A 22,217-nucleotide genomic window follows, 5' to 3' on the forward strand; every position below is an offset into this window, starting at 1 on the left:
ATAAAGGGAGCATTTTTCTTTTTCTTATGTCATTACTAGGAGGTCCTCCCCACACTACATTGTAGGAATAGGAAAATATCTTCTCCATATATTTTCAGGTTAGGGTTAAGTCACAGGGCTAGGGATTCCAGCTGAATCTCAACTTTCACTTTTTAAAAAAAGTAAATTCTAGCCCTCGTGTTTGCAAACAAAAGTTTGAGATTATGACCTGAGTGTAACTGATGCAGTGACAACTGCCTGCATCTGCAGAGAGCCTGAAACAATAGCTCTGTAAGGAGAAAACAGCTCCCTTCATGCTCTGGGGGGGCCACAGCAGAGAACCTTGTGTGGGGTGGGAGGGGAAGGTGCAGCAGGCCTGGCCCACTCACTCACCCAAGCAGATACATCATGGTAGCTGGGGTAAATACTGGAGCTCCCTGCCTCTCCAGGGGCAGAAGGGACCCCTTGTTGCCTCCCTTGCTGATCCTAAGGGGAGGTGGGCCCTGCTGCCACTCTTGGATGAAGGAGGGGACCCCATGCTGAGACTCCTGCATCTGAAGGAGGGGACTCCTAGAGGCAATGGGCTTGAGACCACGCTAATATCATGACGTTAGCCATCCCCTCTGCCAGAAAGTTTAGCTTTTCTGGGAGTTGTCAAGACTAATACAGGCTAGGAAGGATATTTTCTGCCTAGAGCAAGAAATCCTGACTTCCTAAGCAAATACTGAAGTCTGTGGCATATCCTGACAGTTCAGACTTTGGCACTGCTCTGCATATCTAAGTGAGGCAGAATCAGGGCCTGAAGGGTTAATGTTCAGTGCCACAGAGAAGGGGGGCATCAAGGAACTGGTTACAGCTCCCCAATTCTCTGACCAGCCCTAGCTCCAGTGCAGGTTAGAACAGCTTGGGTACGACTCTAACAGCACCAGTTGGCAGCGGTCCCGAAGAGCCTGCCCTGCAACTGAGCACAGAGACGTGTCATATTCCAGATGGGAGCTAGGGACAGAGCAGGGCAGGGAATTTGACTCTAAGTCAATAAATATTTTAAATATTGATAGAAAACCCAGAGTCTTGTGAACAACTAACTCCAGCCCAGTCAGCTCTGCAACTGGCCCCTTCTGCACATCCAAGCTCCAGCCAAGTGTGGTGTTTCCTCAGCTTCGACCACAACTTTGGAAATGAAACATTAAAATCACTCCTCCAGCCAGAGTCTCTTGGTTTTGGTGGAGCCTGTGGGGTTGGAGATAGAACAGAGTTTGGCTTTCGGATGCAATGTGGACTACGGCCCATTTGATAGCTCTTTGTACCATTTTATTTTCAGACCGTGATAACCGGTCAATCCTGATCACGTGAGTATATTCCAGTACCTGTGAGTAAGATGGAAGGATAGGAAGAATAGATTTAATTTTTTTTACAAGTGCATACTTTTTTTCTCCAACAGCGGAGAATCTGGTGCTGGGAAGACTGTGAACACCAAGCGTGTCATCCCGTACTTTGCAATAATTGTAGTTGCTGGGGAGAAGAAGAAAGATCAGCAGCCCAGCAAAATGCAGGTAGATCTGTAGCATCCCTTTCCCGTGCTTTGTTTCAGCACACGCCTGTCCAGGGAAAACAGAAGAGTTGGGGCTTGGGGGCCAGTATGGACTCTCTAGTGGCTGCATTAAGCTCTGAATGCGCTGAGGTCAGTGGCCACTCTTATTTCACCTGGCAGTGAGTTCTACTCATGGAGGCTCTGTTTCCTAAGAGCATCAGGTGCCCTCTGGTGGTCGACGATATCTATAGTTGAGCAAAACGCAGCTGCTCTGGGAGCTTGTGGTTGTGAAGGGAGGGTTGTGAGGTAGCTGGCAGTGGTGTCAATTCAGATATTTTAGGGGTGGGAGGGAGGCAAATTCTGGTCCCTGTCCCCTGCTCCTGGCAGGGACCCTGTTTCTGTCCCCGCTCATCCACCTCCTTGCAGGGACCCCAAGTCTCCCTTGGATGGGGAGTCTCCCCTCTTACCCACATAGTGCATGAGCCAAGGCTGCCTGGAGTCGAGGTCTCAGCAGACCCCCCATGCTCTGCCCTACGGGAACAGACTCCCCATGTGCCAGCTCAGTCCCGCTCTGCTGCAATGCAGGGGTGGCTGGGTCAAATTTCCACACAGCGATGCTCTGGACTGTACCAGCAGCAGCTGCACTGCTTTAGTACGGGACCCTTGTGTAAAAGTGGTCGGGCCATGGCCCCCCAGCTCTGCGGCCTACAGAACTCTGAACAGGGCGTGGGCATTTACCCCCCAGCTGCCCCTGATTGGCACCACTGGTAGCTGGGACCATTCCATGCAGGGTTTCAGACATAGGCGCCGACTTCCTCACTTTCCACTGGGTGCTAACCCCCGCCCCCACCCCCACGGAATCGGCGCCTGTGCAGAGCACCCACTAATTTTTCCCAGCCCCGGAGCACCCACGGAGTCGGCGCCTATGGTTTCAGAGTCAGGACATCAACTACAAACTGGATTTTGTTCAGTGAGGAGCCAGTGAGGGAGCAGCATATTAGGAAATACAGAGAACAGCATTAACCAGGCCCAGATGCACCAGGACGTGGATTGCCACGGTCAGAGAGAAAGGGGCACAGACCAAAGGGGTTTTTGGCTCCATGAGTATTTGAGCGTCCAAAGGGAGGGCAGAGTCCAAGGAGACTCTTAGCAATCTGAGGCCGATGCCTTGGATTGTCAGGCTGTTATGAGGTTAGCGAGTTCTTCAGAAGCACTTCCCACTTCCCACCAGCATCTCTGCAGGCCTGCCTGAGCTCAGCTTTCGCCAGCTGCTCTCCAGGTAGGTGCTGATCTCAACTCGAGCTGGGGGCTGTGCAGCATGCACTGAATGTAAAGGAGAAGTAGGAGCCTCTCAGATGCACAACAACCTGCTCTGCCCTCTGCTGAGTTTATTCCGGTCTGAAATCTTCCGATTAGACGGACTGGAATACTGGCTCCGTCTCAACGATACCAGGGCACCTGGTAGCATAACAGCATCCGACATGTAGCTTGCAAATGGGCTTTTCTCTTCAGCCTGCCTGCCGCTCTCTACTGAGCACTATTTCTTTACCCTGATCATGTTCTATATCTTGTTTATCTCCCGTCTCCAGGGTCAGTCCATTCTTTGCCATGTACTGCTGTGCTGCCCCAAGAGTAGCCCAAGAAGCAGCCAGTGACGATGCCTGGTGAAGAATGTACTGCATGGGGCAGGGGTCCAGAGGAGGCTACTCTCCTCCCCCAGGCTTCCAGCTGCAGTGCAGGTAGCTGGCACCAGGGAGCCTGACACCCTATGCCCTTGGGGAGTCATGGCCACCATCTGGCCCTCAGTTTCCTTAACCGGCTAAGAGCATCTTGTGAGGGACTTTGACAAAGGCCTTGCTCAGCTGACACCAGAGTAACATTTCCTGCTCTGTAATTCCCGGGGGCACCCCGAGGCCTCTAATTCTAGCAACAACATTTGCTACCCTCCAACACTCCAGCAAAGGAGCTGAGGTTAATGAGACTCCAAATGATTCGTTAGCAGCTCAGGTGTTTCATTGTTAAGCTCCTGGTGACCTGGTGCTCTTTAATGTATTGGTTCGTTCCAACAAATCTTCTTTTGAAACCTCCATCCCTGAGCGAACCTCATCCTTATTACCAAAAGGAGCAGGTATCTCCCTGTATCCTTTGTGGTGAAGGCTGATGCAAAGCAATTATTTAGCCTCTCGGCAATATCTTTGTCCTCCTTAATTGCTCCCAGGTGGACCAGTGGACCCAAAGCTTCTCACAGAGGCTTCCTGCTTCTGATGAAGAACAGCAATGCTTGAAGTCCGATTTTATATCTTTGGCATTTGCTCCTCAAATTCCATCTGAGCCTCCTAATTTCCTTCCTGCCAGTGCCTCACTTAGGCCTGCATTTCTATTGTCAGAATGACCTCTCTTCAGGTCAAACGCCCTCTTCAACCTTTCCCTTTGGCCACAGCTGGGTCACTCCTTGCCTTCCTAGTCCCTTTTCAACTTGGGGCGAGGAGGTACATGCCTGCTTGGACTCTCTTGAATAGCCTCTGGGCCACATACAGATTTTCATATATATTCTTTTGATGTGAAGGCCTTAGTGACCAGCAGCCCCACTGGTTAAACAACCCTGCCTCCTCTCCACTTTAGGTTCACTACATTAGTGCTTTATTCCTATGCCTTCCCAACGGTTTTGAAATTTCTTCTGCTTCTAATATTTAAATTCACCGTTTAGTGTCTGAGGGTTTTTTAGCCTAAAGTCCCTGTAGGATATAGCACGCCTACAGGACAACTGTGTGCATGTGGGGTACAGCATGCCTATGGGACAGCTGTGTCTGGAGGGGTACAGCATGCCTACAGGACTGCTTTGTGCGTGTGGCATATAGCACGCCTGTGGGACTGCTGTGCACGTGTGGGGAGGGTAACGCACACCTGCATGACTGCTGTGTGCATGGGGGGGCACCGTTCACCTTTGGGACTGCTGTGTCCTGAGCGAGGGGATAAGGCACACCTGCGTGACTGCTGTGGGTGGTGGCATCTGGGATCGTGAAAGATGCCCACGTTCCACTGGACATCAGCAAGTGGGAGTGGGTAGCCTGATTCCCCAAGGCAGATTTGAAAATCCCAGCATAACCCTGAACTTCCCATTCATTAATGGCAGTGAGCAGGTGGGTACGTAATGGCAAATGTCCATAGTGGGCCCTGGTTCAGCTAAGATGCTTAAGGAAGTGGCTGGTTCTCAGCAGGTCTCCACTGAAGTCAGTGGGACTACTTGCAGGCTTACTGTTGGGTGTGTACTTAAAGACCTCACTGAGCCAGAGCCAAGAGGGATGTCATGGAATCTGCAGGTGCTTGGTTTGTAATGTTTCCTTTCCAAAGTTCCACCTGAAGTGACTGCAAGGTTTAACGGGAAGTCTTTGTACTGCACCTAGGGAACGCTGGAGGATCAAATCATCCAGGCCAACCCGCTCCTGGAGGCCTTTGGCAATGCCAAGACAGTGAGGAACGACAACTCCTCGCGCTTTGTGAGTTCATTTCAATTGTAGGAGTGTAGGCAGAGAACATATCCCACATGAAATACACTGGTTGCTGTAGCTGCTCAGTGCACAGCATGTGTGTTGGTATAATTGGGTATAATTGTATAATTTGGGTTTGTATCATTCAATAGGGCAAATTCATCCGGATCCACTTTGGGACCACAGGGAAGCTGGCTTCAGCAGATATTGAAACTTGTGAGTGGCAGCAAGCTCTTATGGGCAGGATTTGAACAGTATTGGTAATGAATTCGCCTGGGACAATAACTCTGTCTGACTCTTTGCCCCGTTAGATCTCCTGGAGAAATCCCGGGTAACATTTCAGTTGGCTAGTGAAAGGCGCTATCATATTTTTTACCAGATAATGTCCAGTAAGAAGCCTGAGCTCATTGGTAAGTGCTGGCCATGCTGTGTTTAGTTCGATGGCATTCGAACCGTGTAGCCATTCCGCTGGGCCTGTGACTCTGAAGCTAATGACACGTTGTTTGTTTGCAGATCTGCTTCTCATTTCCACCAACCTCTACGACTTCCCCTATGTGAGCCAGGGTGAACTCACTGTCGCCAGCATCGATGACAGTGAGGAGCTGATGGCTACAGATGTGAGTATCCTAGCGGGGCAGGGAGCATCACTTCTCTCTGTGGCTGTACAGCACCTGGCGGAGGCTCCTAGGTGCTTGGTAATACAAATCATTAATAATATGTATAGCAGGGGAATTAGACATATTTGGACCATCTGGCCGAAATGCTGGCCATTGACCCCACCTTCCGGCCCCCATCAATCCTGCTCCTTGTACTACAGACCACTCATGCTCTTCACAGGTGCTGAGGGCACATGTCTCCCCTGGCATATAAGTGGGGTAGAAGGCACTCAGCACCTCCCAGACCTAGGCCCTTTGGGGCATGATCCCGTTCACGCTTACACACAAGAGGAGTTCCACTGACTTCACTAAATGCATAGATCCGTAGATGTTAAGGCCAGAAGGCCCCCTTGTGCTCACCAGTCTGCCCCCTCCGGCGAAGCACGGTCTGGAGGACTTAACCATGGTGCCTGCCTCCAGCCCAATAACAGGGGAGGGCACTAACACAAATGCAGGCCCCCTCTCCTCCTGGTGACCCATATGGATACTCTGTCCCTAGATCTGAGCACTTCTTTGGCAGTGGGCGGGGGGAGGGGGGGAAGGGAGGGGGAGATGGCCCTTGCCCCACCCAACATTATCAGACCTTTTCATAATATTGAAAAAGTCGCCCCAGAGCTTCCCCTTTGCTACTGAGGTGAAAATCAGCTCATGCACAGATAGGAAGCAACAGGGTCTAGCAAGCCCTTTGGCATTGCATGGGGTCAGAGCTATCCCTTGCAGAAATCCAACGAGCACCACAAACTCACACGAGGAATGGATTTGGCCCAATAGCAGTGTAATCTTTGGTTCTGCTCCTTTGCAATCCAATCTCGTACTCTGTGTGACTTCATTACTGCATTTGTGTTGTGGGAAGATGGTTTCAAAGAGATTTTTCTTAATAACTCCTAAACCCTTATCCTGGTTCATGTGCTGGACTACCAGGGTTTTGTCCCCTTTCTGCTGCACTGATGTGCCATAGATCTGCTGCCCAACCAGCTCAGAGGACAAAACCCTTTTCAGCCTGGACACATTGTTACTCATTCACTGTTTGGCCTCCAGTTTTATCCAAAAACATATCTTGCTCACCAAACTTTTGTCCAAGGCCCAGCACTTGTTAATATGACACATGGGCCCAAGCTGCGAAGCTCAGGGCAGGATCCACGTCTCCTAACTTCCAGGCAGACCTGATCTGGGCTATCGTAGTGCCTCAGTCACCAGGCTATAGAGTCATGCTCACTCACATCTAGAGCAATGAATATTTCTATACTTGTACAAAGTGGAACACCTGCAGCAGGTGAGACGGAGAGGACCATAGCCTACGGTCTTCTGGGTAGGTGCTCCCAGGGGGGAAAGCTGAGCTCCAGTTGCTGCTTTAGAGTTAGGGTTTGAACGCTGGTATCCCACATCCTAAGCAAGTGCCTTAGCCATGGGCTAAAGACACCCCTGACATAGCATGTGCACAAGCCCTTGGTTTGCATCACAGCTCCGCACGGCCCCTGAGTCGAGGGAGGAGTTTGACTAACAGACATTTTACACGGTGCATGAGAATGATGGATTGGAGAAGTGAGAGCTGGCCCAAAACTGCAGGGGCTGCTAGGTCCTGGGAAATGGTGCCACCCAGCCCTCCGGTTCCCTATCTCCCACACACCCGCTTTGCAGTCACACACAGGACCCTCAGCAACACGTGGAAGAGAGGCTTTCTGTAACCTGAACGGGATGGAGCTGCATGGTCTGCAAGACAATAACAGCACTAGCAGAATGCAGGTGCAGATCCATCCCCTTCCTGCGCTGCCAGTCATTGTGATTTGTATTACCAAAGCACCTCAGAGCCCTGTCCTGACCAGGATCTCCCTGTCCTAGGTGCTGTACAAATGCGGAGCAGATGGTCCTTGCCCCAATGGGCAGCTTGCATCTGCTTCATCCACAGTGCAGCCTGCAGTACTGCTGCACCTGGCAGGGACACAGGAAGGGGAGGGCTGTGATGTTGGGTCTCTGATTCATGGAGGGGAAGGGCTGCCAGGGTCCCATACATTGCTGCCTTACTGTTTAAGATGCTATTTCAGCTGCACTGGAATCTCAGAGTTACGAACACCTCCGGAATGCAGGTTCTTCATAATTCTGAAATGTTCGTAACCCTGAACAAAACATTACGGTGGCTCTTCCATACTTTTACAACTGAGCACAGACTTAATACGGCTTTGAAACTTTACTATGCAGAAGAAAAATGCTACTTTCCCTTTTTTTTAGTAGTTTACGTTTAACAGAGGACTGTTCTGTATTTGTGTTTTGTGCGTGTGTGTCTCTGCTGCTGCCTGATTGTGTACTTCCCATTGCAAATGCGGTATGCGCTTGACTGGTCAGTTCGTAACTCTGGTGTTCATAACACTGGTGATCGTAACTCTGAAGTACTGCTGTATTACCCGGGGAAAACCTGGCTGCGAAGAGCCCCGGACGTGGTCTTTTTCTCCCCCCAGTGGCATCTAATGATCATTGCAGCCAGAAAATTATATCTCGCCCTTACTGCTGATTGACAGTAGTCCCTGCTGTCTCTTGCCAGGGCAGAAGTGTAAGGAGCTTGGGCTGCTTTCACCTGACCACAAGGAGAATTGGAATTAAAACAAAAGATATTTATAGGCTTGCCGCACTCCCTCCCTCACAGCTCCTGGCAAGCACCAGGACAGGCATTGGCCAAGCAAGATGCTGAGGGTGGTTGTGTGCAGGGAACCCAACCTAGGGCAAGGCCCATTTTCCTGTCAAAGCCCTGCCCCAAGTGGTTTACTGTGCAACTGTCTATCTGAACCCTTGTGCTGTTTGACTGTCCTGGTTCCTCTACACAGAGTGCCATTGAAATCCTGGGCTTCAACCCTGAGGAGAAGGTGGGAATCTACAAGATGACAGGGGCAGTCATGCACTATGGGAACTTAAAGTTCAAGCAGAAGCAACGAGAGGAGCAGGCGGAGCCGGATGGCACAGAAGGTAGAGCTGTCAGGCAGTGCGGCACCTGGGTTGACATACTCTGGGGGAATGTTCGCAGCAACGTTCCCCGCCTGCTGTCAGCAGGGGCCATGAGGAATGCCTTTCCTCTCACCTAGCCGTGGCCTCTCCAGGATGTGGCTGATGCATGGGAGAGAAGCATATTGCTGCTGTCCCTGCTTCCTGTTCTATGGACAGAGGGTGAAAGTCAGGTCCTAGGACTGTCAATAGGTCAGGTCCCAGGGCAGTCAATGGGGTCAGGACTTGTTATGGACACCTTGTACATGGTAGGTTGCAGGGCTGCTACTAGGAGGTCAGTTTCTTGTCCAAGATATGGACTAGTTACAGGGCTTCCTTCCCAGAGAGATATACCAGAGATATGGTCGGTATAAGACATTTTAATGCACTGCCTTGAATGGCTGCTGTGAGATATTAGAACGACAAGGTGGGTGAGGTACTATCATTGTAATGGACTGTCAAGGTTCCTTCCCCACTCTGAACTCTAGGGTACAGATGTGGGGACCTGCATGAAAAACCCCCTAAGCTTATTTTTACCAGCTTAGGTTAAAACTTCCCCAAGGTACAAACTATTTTACCTTTTGCTGCCACCACCGAGCGTCTAACAAATATAACAGGGAAAGAGCCCACTTGGAAACATCTTTCTCCCCCAAATCCCCCCAAGCCTTACACCCCCTTTCCTGGGGAAGGCTTGATAAAAATCCTCACCAATTTGCATAGGTGAATACAGACCCAAACCCTTGGATCTTAAGGACAAGGAAAAAGCAATCAGGTTCTGAAAAGAAGAATTTTAATTAAAGAAAAATTAAAAGAATCCCCTCTGTAAAATCAGGATGGTAAATACCTTACAGGGTAATCAGATTCAAAACATAGAGAATCCCTCTAGGCTAAACCTTAAGTTACAAAAAGACACAAAAACGGGAATATACATTCCATTCAGCACAACTTATTTTATCAGCCATTTAAACAAAACAGAATCTAACATATATCTAACTAGATTGCTTACTGACTTTTTACAGGAGTTCTGACCTGCATTCCTGCTCTGGTCCCGGCAAAAGCAGCAAACAGACAGAGAGAGCCCTTTGTTTCCCCCCCCCCGCCCCCAGCTTTGAAAGTATCTTGTCTCCTCATTGGTCATTTTGGTCAGGTGCCAGCAAGGTTGTCTTAGCTTCTTAACCCTTTAGAGGTGAAAGGGTTTTTCCTCTGGCCAGGAGGGATTTAAAGGTGTTTACCCTTCCCTTTATATTTATGACATGGACCGACTTCTGTTGGTGAAAGAAACAAGCTTTTGAGCTTACACGGTCCTGAAGCAGAGCTCTGTGGTAGCTTGAAAGCTATTCTCTTTCACTAGCAGAGGTTGGTCCAACAAAAGATAGGACCTCACACACTTTGTTTCTCTAATGTCCTGGGCCCAACATGGCTACAACAATGCAGCAAACAATGAAATTAAGTATGTTATACAGGCTCCACCCAGTGGCTGAACATTACAATACAGCTTAACATTCTTTTACAGCTCCCTCCAAATTTTTACCATTCCTACCATTTAGAACTGTTTGGCGGGTCGCTTGCTCAAACACATTCCAATCTGGGATTACTTGAAAACTCTGGTTATGGAAGTCACATGGTGTTTCTGTTCCCTGGTCAGTGAGTTTCATCTTTTAATGGGCTTTGGCTTTCACCTGAAACAAATTCCATTTAGGCATGCAACACATTTGGTTTCTTGATTTAAATGAAGCTCATCTCTAGGCCACAAATTAGCTCCCTGGGAACAGTCACATCTGCAGAACCTGTGTGAGTGGCTGTGGAATGGAATCAAAAGGAGGGAAATGTGGCTGAATGCTGCAGTTGGTCTCCGATTGAGCCTTAGGGACAGGATTATCCCTTTCCTTCCATCTTTAAAAAAGAGAAAAAGGAGGATCCTGGGAACTACGGCCAGTCAGCCTCACCTCAGTCCCTGGAAAAATCATGGAGCATGTCCTCAAGGAATCAATTCTGAAGCACTTAGACGAGAGGAAAGTGATCAGGAACAGTCAGCATGGATTCACCAAGGGCAAGTCATGCCTGACTAATCTAATTGCCTTCTATGACGAGATAACTGGCTCTGTGGATGAGGGGAAAGTGGTGGACGTGTTGTTCCTTGACTTTAGCAAAGCTTTTGACACGGTCTCCCACAGTATTCTTGCCAGCAAGTTAAAGAAATATGGGCTGGATGAATGGACTATAAGGTGCATAGAAAGCTGGCTAGATTGTCGGGCTCAACAGGTAGTGATCAATGGCTCCATGTCTAGTTGGCAGCCGGTATCAAGTGGAGTGCCCCAAGGGTCGGTCTTCGGGCCGGTTTTGTTCAATATCTTCATAAATGATCTGGAGGATGGTGTGGATTGCACCCTCAGCAAGTTTGCAGATGACACTAACCTGGGAGGAGAGATAGATATGCTGGAGGGTAGGGATAGGATACAGAGGGCCCTAGACAAATTAGAGGATTGGGCCAAAAGAAATCTGATGGGGTTCAACAAGGACAAGTGCAGAATCCTGCACTTAGGACAGAAGAATCCCATGCACCGCTACAGACTAGGAACAGAATGGCTCGGCAGCAGTTCTGCAGAAAAGGACCTAGGGGTTACAGTGGACGAGAAGCTGGATATGAGTCAAGAGTGTGCCCTTGTTGCCAAGAAGGCCAATGGCATTTTGGGATGTATATGTAGGGGCATTGGCAGCAGATCGAGGGACGTGATCGTTCCCCTCTATTCGACATTGGTGAGGCCTCATCTGGAGTACTGGGTCCAGTTTTGGGCCCCACACTACAAGAAGGATGTGGAAAAATTGGAAAGAGTCCAGCGGAGGGCAACAAAAATGATTAGGGGACTGGAGCGCATGACTTATGAGGAGAGGCTGAGGGAACTGGGATTGTTTAGTCTGCGGAAGAGAAGAATGAGGGGGGATTTGATAGCTACTTTCAACTACCTGAAAGGGGGTTCCAAAGAGGATGGCTCTAGACTGTTCTCAGTGGTAGCTGATGACAGAACAAGGAGTAATGGTTTCAAGTTGCAGTGGGGGAGGTTTAGGTTGGATATTAGGAAAAACTTTTTCACTAGGAGGGTGGTGAAGCACTGGAATGCGTTACCTAGGGAGGTGGTGGAATCTCCTTCCTTAGATATTTTTAAGGTCAGGCTTGACAAAGCCCTGGCTGGGATGATTTAGTTGGGGATTGGTCCTGCTTTGAGCAGGGGGTTGGACTAGATGACCTCCTGAGGTCCCTTCCAACCCTTATATTCTATGAGGTGCCAAGGGCTGGAGCAGTGTACCAGAAGGGGTGTGTATATAGGGAGGGGTATCTGGCCAGGAGTGAGCAGGATGCGTATGTGTGGGATAGGGAAGTGGGTTGAGTATGTCACCGTATAGGGCAATGGCAACTGTATTCCCCCTCTGTGGTCCAGCAAGGGATCCACTCTAGGCTTTCAGATCTCCAGCCTTCACATCTTCTGGGCAGACCCTACTGACCGGGTATTTCCAGGCTGCTTAGCTCCCTCTCTATACTGTGACCTCCCCAACAAAGTCAGACTGCCTAAGCCAGCCTGCTCCGCTTTGCTTTCTCTTTGAAGGCTACGAACAGGGTAATTGCCACAGTTAAGTTACCACCCAGCTCTGTCTAAGAAAGCACATTTATTCTTGAGATAAAAGCATTACAGAGAAAATATATTAAAAACAATAAAAGAACCTACACACATGCTAATAAACTGACCAGAGATCACATATTGCCACACTCCACTAGTGCCCAAATCTTACACATTCACACTGGCTGCCATGGCCCCCACAGGCCCTTCCACTCTGTGGAGGATTCCCAAGGCACAGTGTACCCCAGTCATGCCCCCTTCCCCACACAACCCTTATTCCTGACACACCCTGTATGTTAAGGCACTGAGCCAGCTCTGCACACCAAATGGGGATACCCCAATGGTAGGTAGGGAGATCTCAGCTGGCCTCTTAGGGCAGTTTCTAGGCTAGGCCTGGTTCTGCTATCTTTGAGATGAGCTCCGTCCCCATTAATTTGCAGCCAATGGAGATTCCCAGCCACTCTTTGCAAGGGAGGGTTGTGCCAGCCCTAGTGTCCTGTACAATTCCCATCTTGAGCAGTTGCTACTCAAACTTTCCTCTGCAGCTTCAGTGTGATCCTCCCTTCATCTTTGCTTCCTGTCCTAGGCATTGCGCAGTCTCATTGTTAGACAGCTGCTGTCTTTTGCCCTTGAGGTGGCTGCATTTCAGTAGAAGGAGAGATTTCTGAGTGCTGATCAGTTTGGGATCCTTTGGAATGAGAAGCGCCTGTGTGCAAGTGTTGACAGTCATTGCTGTTTTATCTCGTTTAAGGTATAATGGACCGTCACCTGGTGATGCACCAGCTGCGGTGTAACGGTGTGCTGGAAGGCATCCGGATTTGTAGGAAGGGGTTCCCAAGCAGAATCCTATACGCTGCCTTTAAACAAAGGTGTGTCTTTAATTATTACTATGAGTGACAGTATGGCAGTGCCTATAACCCAATCGAGGATCAGGGCCCATTGGGGTAGGGCCCAACACAGCTGACAGTCCCTGCCCCAGGGAGTTGACAATGTACATGTCAGACAGGATGTAACGGGTGAACGAAACAGACAAGTTTTTATCCTTATTTGGTTTTAGCCTTAGATTATTTCTATTACTGCTGTGTCTAGAGACCGCTCCCATTTGGGATGAGAGGTAAATAGGATCTGTCACACCGCTTCAGACTCTTCCTCGTCTGGTATCCCATCTCCTGTCAGACTAGATCAGATTATTGGTCCATCTAAGCAGAAATGGCCAGTTACTGATGCTTCAAAGGAAGGTGAAAAATAGGCTTAATTTATACATTAATTTGATGTATAAATAGCTCTTATCAAACATCTCTGAGTGTGTATGCAAAAATACACACGCATTACATAGCACAATAACAGCTGGCCAGCATCAAACCCATAACCCAGCATAAGAAACTCAGCCAAGCCCACCCCTGCAGCCAAAGCTTCTGCAAAGAGATGATTCTTGCTGCATGCGCTGACAGCCAGCAGACTTGGGCCCTGTGGTACAAGTGAATTCTAGTGCCAAGGGCTCTGCCTCTGAAAATGCCCTGTCCTCTGCCCCTGATGTGTAATCCAGCAAGTCACAGTTTCCATGCCAACTGCAGAGAAAACTTTGTTCCAGTAGCCAATTGGCTACTTAAATGCAGTTGGGATCTAGTGGAACACCAAAACTGCACTTCAGGGCAAGCACTTTCTTTGGTTTTGTTAGCAATTAAAATAGGCAAGTCAATCCAAGTATGCAAAGATTCCATAGATAATGGAGTAATGCTGTATGTGGGGGAAATCCCTCAAAATCCCTGCAGAGGAACAACCTGCCCTTAGGCATGAGACAGGACTACCCCAATCCAGCTGTTATCTTGCAGAATGCACAGACTATTAACAGCAGTCAAACAATTATACAGGCCATTTTTTATCCAAGCCACAGTATTTCCCTGGATCACTTTGTGGGCGAGAGTTCCGCAAGCTATTTATTCATTCTGGAAAGAAGTATTTTCCTTTAGTGCTTTTACATTTACTTCCCTTTTAAAGTCATCGAGTGTCCCCGACAGGGGACAGGGTATGTAACAGGGTGAAAAAGAAAGGACTGGACAGTTCTCACTGTGTCCCTCCTAACTGCTGGTGCTAATGACCCACATAATAACACAGCCAGCAAATTCCAGTGGAGAATGAGTGAGTTATATGTGGTCCCTGTCATAATGTTCAGTTCACCCACAGTTTGCATAATCAAAGCCCTCTTGATGTTAGACAGCGTATTCAATGACCTCCAAGCAGCGCACCTTCCTGTCGCTCTGCAATGTCCTGCTTATTATTTGTGTCCTCCTGACCCTGTCTAAAACCTGCTGCTTCTTTCCCCACAGATACCAAATCCTGAATGCCTCAGCCATCCCCGAAGACCGGTTCACTGACAATAAGAATGCTTCAGAAAAGCTTCTCTCCTCCATTGATGTCGATCACAGTCAGTACAGATTTGGCCACTGTAAGGTAATGCTCATATGTAGAGGTGAGCAGGTACCTCCACCTGGGGAGGGGCAGCGTGACACATGACAATAAACAGTGGGGAAAATTCATGAATGCTGCACCGAACTGGAGCCTGGGATTTGATTTGCTATTTTCACACCCCTCTTGTATTCATTTCTTATAAACGTTAAGGTAGGAAGTCCAGTTCTACAAACGTTCATAGAAAAGGAAACTCAAGTTCACCATCAAAAGAGGAAACAAAATCCAGTAGGGGTGAGAGCAAAAGCAGAAAGCAGCCACCTGGAGGGCTGCGTGTGCAGCTGGTCTCCGAACTCTGCTGCTAACAGCAATGCCATATTGCCACAACAGAGCCATGCTGGTTGTGCCCATGTTAGATGTGGTGCCCGGTGCCTGCATTGAGCCCAAACATGCCTTTCTGGGCAGACTTGTTTCTCCCTTCACGGCTTCCTCTCTCCTTCACTGTGTCTGAGCTGGTGCGCAGGAAAGCAGCGACACACCTGACACGCAGGCTCCATGGCTTGGATGTCGCAGACTCATGAGGAACAATGCCTTTTAATGGGCGAGAGAAACCCTAGTCAATTTCAGAGGGGTAGCTTAATTATTGGGAGTGGACTACATCCACCCTGATTAAATTGGCCTCCAACACTGGTTCTCCACTTGTAAGGTAACTCCTTTCTCTTCATGTGCCAATATACATTTATGCTGCATCTGTCATTTTCACTCCCTGCATCTGAAGAAATGAGCTTTTTACCCACAAAACTTATGCCGAAATAAATCTGTTAGTCTTTAAGGTGCCACTGGACTGCTAGGTAATTTGCAGAAAACCTGCTTTGCTTTCCCTGCAAGAGCTCATAGGCGGCAGGAGCAGGAGCCTTTGGCCACAGGGCACTTTGATTTTTGGAAGAGCCTCCCATGGTCCATGGTAATTGCTTTGATATGCTCCAAAGATTGAAAATAAACCCTGGAAAATGGAATATTCCAGCCCCACACACTCTCATCAGCAGCTTCGTGGGATGCAGACAGCATCTGCACTGGGGGGAGGACAGGTGAGGGGCACAGGGAGCAGTCACAACTACAGCTAACAGCACTTATGGAAGATGCGCTGTATGTTTCCCTGGCAATGTGCAGTCCAGGTTTTTGTGTGACTGCTCAGCTGTCGTGCTGGGCTGCAGAAGGGTAGCGTGTGGGTGAGCAATAGAACAGAAAGGGCTCTTATGAATTCATGAGCATTGCTGTAGTAATAGCACCCCTCTCCCCCTTTGCTTACCATGGTCATTGCTGGCTTTGAACAGAGCCGGAGAAAACTACTTGGCCGGCTCCTAGTCACCTTGCTGTCGGGGGACGCGAGAGCCCTACCCTGATGGCTCATTAGTGGCTGTCAGCTTGAGCTCCCTAGCCAGATGTGGCATTATCATAGGGCTTTGCTTTAATAATTTGAGTTTGTCATGAGATCACGGAGGGCCCTGAGTGACTCATGCTGTTCTGAGAGCATGACAGCAGAGCTAGAGTGACATGGGGAGCAGGCTCATACTGATTGACATGTGCCGGTGTCAGTGCGCACTCAGGGCTGTAAAGGGGGTCCAGCATTCCTCCAGCTTTTCAAATCTTCACACCATGGGAATCCTTTCTTTGCTGCTATGTCCTGTGTCTTCTCCGTTGGCTGCATACCCGCTTTGACCCCAGACTAATACTGTATCTCTCCATGACGCTGTAGGTATTCTTCAACGGTGGTCTCCTGGGACTGCTGGAGGAGATGCGAGATGAGAAGCTTGTGAGCCTCATCACCCATACGCAGGCTGTGTGCAGAGGGTACCTTATGTGTGTAGAATTCAAGAAGATGTGTGAGAGAAGGTAACAGGCAACTGCCTCTCTAAACCTGTATTCCCTGGGCAGGCGGAGTCCTGCAGCCAGTTCTTCTCAGTAGCATTAACCTGAGCAGCATTGAGATTTGGGGAAACCACATTCTAAAGGCCCCACAAGTTACAGTCCAGAAGTGTTTTTTCTGTTTCAGAGCATTTCTTTGTGTTCTGTTCAGAGAGTGCCCATCATTGCAGCTCCACGGGGACTAGAAGTATCTTGTTTACACCCAGTAATGTAGTGGTTTCAACACAAATCTCCCGCAAAAGCTGTTTAGATGGTACTTAGAAACTGTCATTCTAATACCTGGAATTCATTCCTAACCCAAGTCCCATTGGCTCCATACTCTGCATTCTTTAAGCTGTAGTTTAATGGATTTTCAGGGAATCCATCTACACTCTGCAATGCAAGATTCGCTCATTCATGAATGTCAAGCACTGGCCCTGGATGAAGCTGTACTTCAAGATCAAGCCCTTGCTGAAGAGTGCTGAAGCTGAGAAGGAGATGGCCAACATGAAGGAAGAGTTTGAGAAAACGAAGGAGGATCTTCCTAAGTCTGAGGCAAAGAGGAAAGAACTGGAGGAGAAAATGGTGACCCTGCTGCAAGAGAAAAACGACCTGCAGCTCCAAGTGCAGACTGTGAGTAACTTCCACTCCTTCAAATGCAGTGAACTGCCCCTTTCCTGCCTGCTTCCCTCCCTACTCCACAACACTCATAGACTAGCGGCCAGACTCCCCACTGCTCTGCCCCTGCTCTTGTCACTTACACCTCAGCAAAGTGAATACAAAATGGGCATAAAATGCTCCCACCCAGCAGCAAATAACCCCTGGAGGCATCAGCCATGCATAGGTGCTGGAACTAGGGGTGCAGAGGGTGCTGCCACACCCCCGGGCTTGAAGTGGCTTCCATCTTATACAGGGTTTACAGTTTGGTTCAATGGCTCACAGCACCCCCACTATACAAATTGTTCCAGCCCCCCTGCAGCCATGGCACATAGACACAGCATACTCCCCACTGGGGTCTGTGAAATGTGAGATAGAGCACAAGTTGCTCCCACATCTGCTGGGGCAGAACCTACAGCAGGTGTGGAGGGGATACCTTGTTAGAGAAGGGATGGGGCAGAGACTGATCCTCATCAGCTGGCAGGGAGGGACTCTACAGCAGAGATTGAATCTTCATGAGCCAGGGAGAAGGTTGTGAACGTGGACTTGAGAACAGTCACAACGTGGACCAGTCCCCCTCTGTACAGTCACCCGTCTGTCGCGAATGTACCCAATCACTGGGTCCCATGTGCTTCCAAGCCTGTTAGGTCTGGGCAGAGTCTAGTCACTGTTATAGACTCTTAGACTCAGACTTTAAGGCCAGAAGGGACCATCGTGATCATCTAGTCTGACCTACTGCACATTGCAGGCCACCGAACCTCACCCACCCACTCCTGTAATAGACCCCTAACCCCTGGCTGAGTTACTGAAGTTCTCAAATCATGATTTAAAGACTTCAAGTTATAGAGAATCCACCATTTGCTCTAGTTCAGATCAGCAAGTGACCCATGCCCCATGCTGCAGAGAAAGTGAAAACCCCACAGGATCTCTGCCAATCTGACCTGCAGAAAAATTCCTTCCCGACCACAAATATGGCGTTCAGTTAGGGTGTGTCAGCAATACACACCAGCCAGACATCTTTGAAAGAATTCACGGTAGTAACTCAGAGTCACCGTAGTAACTCAGTAACCTAGAGATAGTGTCCCATCTCCAGCCATGGGAGATATTTGCCATATGCCATTGTAGGCAGTCTCATCACATCATCCCCTCCAGAAATTTATCAAGCTCAGTCTTGAAACCAATTAGGTTCTTTGCCCCCATTACTGCCCTTGGCAGGCTGTCCTAGAACTTCCCTCCTCTGATGGTCAGAAACCTTCATCTAATTTCAAGCCTAAACTTGTTGACGGCCAGTTCATATCCATTTCAGCATTGACCCTTGACTTACATAACTCCTCTCCCTCTCTGGCGTTTATCCCTGTGGTGGATTTATAGAGAGCAACCATATCTCCCCTCGGGCTTTGTCTTGTTAGGCTAAACAAGCAAAGCTCCTTAAGTCTCCTCTCCTAAGGTAGGTTTTCCATGCCTCAGATCATCCTAGTAGCCCTTCTCGGCACCAGTTCCAGTTTGAATTAATCTTTCTTACACATAAAAGACCAGAATTGCACATCGTATTCCAGATGAGGTGTCACCAGAGCCTTGCAGAAAGGTACTAAATACTTCAGAGGGTCTCAGTTCACAGCCTTACCAGACAAGCCTGCAGCCAGTAAAGCTGAAGTCTGTAGCAAGGAGAAAAGAACCAGGTATTGGGAAAAGCTTTTCAGCTGTCACTCGCAGATCAGTACCTTTAGTAGAGTGAAGAGCCAGTAAAGCAGAGTCTTTGTAGTTATTTCCAGAGCAATTATTTGTTAACATTGTGAGCCCTGGCCTCCTGTGCACATGCCCAGACTCAGAAATCTTCACTGAGCACCTCCTTGGGCCATGGGACTGCGCAGTCAAGCTGCCCCAGGTCCTGAAACCGGCCTCTCAGACCTCCAGAGCCTCCCAGCCATGTGTGCTATGTCTACACTACACACCACAGTGAGCTGCGTGTAGGGTGCATGTAGCTACTTGCTGCAGTGAAAAGCAGACCGTGACCGCGCTGCGGTGTGTAGCTACACATGTCAGTGAAAGGCTCTGGCAGGGTGAGACAGTGGGGAAAGGCTTCAGCAGCTCCCCGCCTTTCACTGCAGCGAGGAAAGGCTCTACCAGGGAAAGGCCCCGCTGCCTTCCCCATCTCGGAGCCTTTCCCTGCTGCATCCCCCCTCCCGGAGCCTTCCCCCTTTTTTGCCTCCCCCCTCCCAGAGCCTTTTCCTGTTGCCTTCCCCCTCCCAGAACCTTCTCCCTGCTCTGCCTCCCCGCTCCCAGAGCCTTTTCTGGCTTCCTCCCCTCTCCCAGAGCCTTTCCCCTCCTGTGCCTCTCCCCTCCCAGAGCCTTTCCCTGCTGCCTTCCCCCTGCCGGAGCCTTTCCCCCGGAAAAGTCTCTCCCTGCAGCAGGGAGGCAGCAGGACACCACACAGCTCCAAATAGCAGTGCAGATGGGGAGGCCTGGCGTGGGTGAGTACAGAGCCTGTCGGCCATGTACAGAGCCGGTGGCTTCAGGCATGTCTGTACTTGCCCAAGCCGTGGCTCATCGTCTACACTGCTGTTATACCCATGCTCAAGGGACGGCACGGGTATGTACGCTACGCGTCGCAGTGTAGACGCACCCTTACACACACTCCCTCAGAGTCGCACCTTGGCCATGGTCACTCTGGTCTTCTAGTTTAAGCCCTTCAGGGACAACATGGCAGTCACTTGACTCTTGAAGCACGGGAGAGGTAGTGAGCTTTGAAAGTCCTGAAAGTCCTGAAACTCGGCCCCACTCCTGACCCGTCCCACCGCACGGTCTGGTCTCACCCTGCTGCATCCAAGGGTACTAGGCACGTCAGGCTGGGAAACGCCGCTCCTGCCTTCTCTTTCTGCTGCAAGTCCTGCCTCGATGAGGCGACAGTTGGCTCCCCCTGCACAAGGAGGCAACTCCTCGAAAACAGCCTCGCTCCTTTTCCCATGTGCTGGTCCCCTGAGCAGAAAATCCACTGTTCATGGGGCTGGGGCTGCAGTTGAGAGACAATCACAGCTGCTGGCCCTAGGCTGCCCTGAGATGGCTTCTTGCTCGGGCATGTCTGTACCACAGCAGCTGCAGCAACTGAGCTGCTCCCTGTCGCCGAGGTGGCTGAACTACATCCCTCCGCGTAGGAAGTGGCAACCCCGTGACACAGACTTTCCCTTCCCCTCCACGGCCCCCGCCTGGGGGAACTGGCAGGCTAACTCGTCCAGCTCTTACCTAATCACTGGCCCCAGCACCCCTGCAGCCTCCCTCCTGGCCCCCAGACACACCTGTTCCCCCTCAGCCTCCCTCCTGGCCCCGCAGCCTCCCCTCGGCCCCCACACACGCCTGCACCCCCTCCATAGATGCTGGAATTGGCGGTGTGAGGGGTGGTTTCCATTATATACAGGGTTTACAGTTTGGTTCAATGGCTCTCAGCACCCCCACTGTACAAATCGTTCCAGCACCCCTGCCCCCCTCAGCCTCCCTCTGGTCCAACATACCCTGCACACAGTTCAGCCCCCCACATCCCCTCGCAGACCCCCCCCTCCGCAGCCTACACACACCCCTGCACCTCTCACAGCTAATCTCTGCCCCCATGCCCCCTGCAAACCCCTCAGCCTCTCTCTGCCCCACATTCCCTATCAGCCACACTCTGCCCCCTCCACCCCATGTCTCCCTTCATCCTCCTGCCCCCCACACACCCCTGCACTCCCCACATCCCCCTTCACCCCTTGCTGCCTCTTCCTGCCCCCACATCCCCCTGTAACCCCTATCAGCCCCTAAGCCTCCCTCCTCCCCCTGCACCCTCCTCAGCCTGCTCCTCCCCCCACACACACCCCATGCATCCCCCTCAGCTGCCCCCTGCAACCTCTTCAGCCTCCCTCTGTCCCTTCCATCCCCCTGCACCCTTCCTCACTCTCCCCACCCCCCGGTCACTGGTCTCTCCTGCTCCTCCCTATGCCCTGTCCACACCCTGGACCATAGAAGGGCAGCCATTTTGCTTGTGGGTCTGGCATCCAACAAATGTCTCAAGATTTACAAGAGATAGAGTCAAATCTCTTAACCCATTACAAAGGTGCAATGCTGGCTTTTTAATTATATAACTTCCTGCCATTGCAGGGGCCTGAGGCCTTGGTGGCTTCTTGGTTTCTCCTATTCTTTGGCTGTGGCACACAATAATTTAATCTACTGACTGCTGGAATCTTTTAGTCTAACTAACGTCATTGTACTCAATATAGGAGTATCTGGGTGAAGTTTAGTGGCCTGTGTTACATGTGAGATGAGACTGGATGATCTAATGATCCCTTCAAGCCCTAAATTCTATGAAATCTATAGAGCTCCGATATGTAGCTTTTTGAAATATCAGGCCTTCAATCCGCCACTGCTCCAGAATGCGTATTGTTTGTCCGAGGCCACAGGCCAGTGTAATTTCTGGTGAGGCCTAAAGGATGAACTTCATCCTTTGTGCCTACAACAATGAAAGTGTAAGTGCTGCTGTCCCCTAATACTAATTCCAAACTTCAGAACTCTTGATTTCACCAATTAACCCTCACAGGCCCGCATGGAGGAGCTGGAGGAGGAGACAGAGGCTGAACGTGCCTCTCGAGCGAAAGCAGAGAAGCAGCGGGCTGATCTCTCCAGGGAACTCGAGGAGATCAGTGAGCGTCTGGAAGAAGCTGGTGGAGCCACAGCGGTTCAGATTGAGATGAACAAGAAGCGTGAGGCAGAATTCCAGAAAATGCGCCGAGACCTTGAGGAGGCCACTCTGCTGCACGAAGCCACAGCCACCACCCTCCGGAAGAAGCACGCGGACAGCACAGCAGAGCTTGGGGAGCAAATCGACAACCTGCAACGAGTCAAGCAGAAGCTGGAGAAAGAGAAGAGTGAACTGAAGATGGAGACTGACGACCTGGCTAGTAACGTGGAGACTGTCTCCAAAGCCAAGGTTTGGGGATTTGGGGATCAGGGCCAGGCAGGGTTTGAGGAAGGGGTGGACCGGGTTTGA

The 22,217-nt window shown here is 50.1% G+C and overlaps 3 protein-coding genes across 3 annotated transcripts; all 3 read left to right on the forward strand.

Annotated features, from left to right (window-relative positions):
• The first annotated feature begins 1,251 nt into the window (after positions 1–1,251).
• Positions 1,252–8,725, forward strand: LOC119567641 (myosin-13-like). Its single transcript, XM_037914393.1, has 7 exons — positions 1,252–1,328; positions 1,421–1,532; positions 4,915–5,007; positions 5,151–5,214; positions 5,310–5,408; positions 5,512–5,615; positions 8,471–8,725. Exons 1-7 carry the CDS (start codon positions 1,252–1,254, stop codon positions 8,723–8,725), a joined length of 804 nt encoding a protein of 267 aa, XP_037770321.1.
• Positions 8,726–12,994: 4,269 nt separating this feature from the next.
• LOC119567642 (myosin-4-like) lies at positions 12,995–21,471 on the forward strand. The gene is made up of 5 exons (XM_037914394.1): positions 12,995–13,107; positions 14,566–14,689; positions 16,401–16,537; positions 16,927–17,182; positions 21,451–21,471. The coding sequence occupies exons 1-5, from the start codon at positions 12,995–12,997 to the stop codon at positions 21,469–21,471; spliced, it is 651 nt and encodes a 216-aa protein (XP_037770322.1).
• A 189-nt stretch (positions 21,472–21,660) lies between these two features.
• Positions 21,661–22,217, forward strand: LOC119567643 (myosin-6-like). The gene is made up of 2 exons (XM_037914395.1): positions 21,661–21,696; positions 21,768–22,217. Exons 1-2 carry the CDS (start codon positions 21,661–21,663, stop codon positions 22,215–22,217), a joined length of 486 nt encoding a protein of 161 aa, XP_037770323.1.

This window comes from Chelonia mydas, chromosome 14 (genome assembly GCF_015237465.2).
Source record: "Chelonia mydas isolate rCheMyd1 chromosome 14, rCheMyd1.pri.v2, whole genome shotgun sequence".
Taxonomy (NCBI): Eukaryota; Metazoa; Chordata; order Testudines; family Cheloniidae; genus Chelonia; species Chelonia mydas.

Coding starts and splice junctions, on each gene's coding strand:
- LOC119567641 (XM_037914393.1), top strand. CDS start 1,252: ATGTGGACTACGGCCCATTTGATAGCTCTTTGTACCATTTTATTTTCA. Junction 5,409..5,511: donor TAAGAAGCCTGAGCTCATTG/GTAAGTGCTGGC, acceptor GTTTGTTTGCAG/ATCTGCTTCTCATTTCCACC. Junction 5,616..8,470: donor AGGAGCTGATGGCTACAGAT/GTGAGTATCCTA, acceptor TCCTCTACACAG/AGTGCCATTGAAATCCTGGG.
- LOC119567642 (XM_037914394.1), top strand. CDS start 12,995: ATGGACCGTCACCTGGTGATGCACCAGCTGCGGTGTAACGGTGTGCTG. Junction 13,108..14,565: donor TACGCTGCCTTTAAACAAAG/GTGTGTCTTTAA, acceptor CTTTCCCCACAG/ATACCAAATCCTGAATGCCT. Junction 17,183..21,450: donor TGCAGCTCCAAGTGCAGACT/GTGAGTAACTTC, acceptor TACTCAATATAG/GAGTATCTGGGTGAAGTTTA.
- LOC119567643 (XM_037914395.1), top strand. CDS start 21,661: ATGAACTTCATCCTTTGTGCCTACAACAATGAAAGT. Junction 21,697..21,767: donor GTGCCTACAACAATGAAAGT/GTAAGTGCTGCT, acceptor TAACCCTCACAG/GCCCGCATGGAGGAGCTGGA.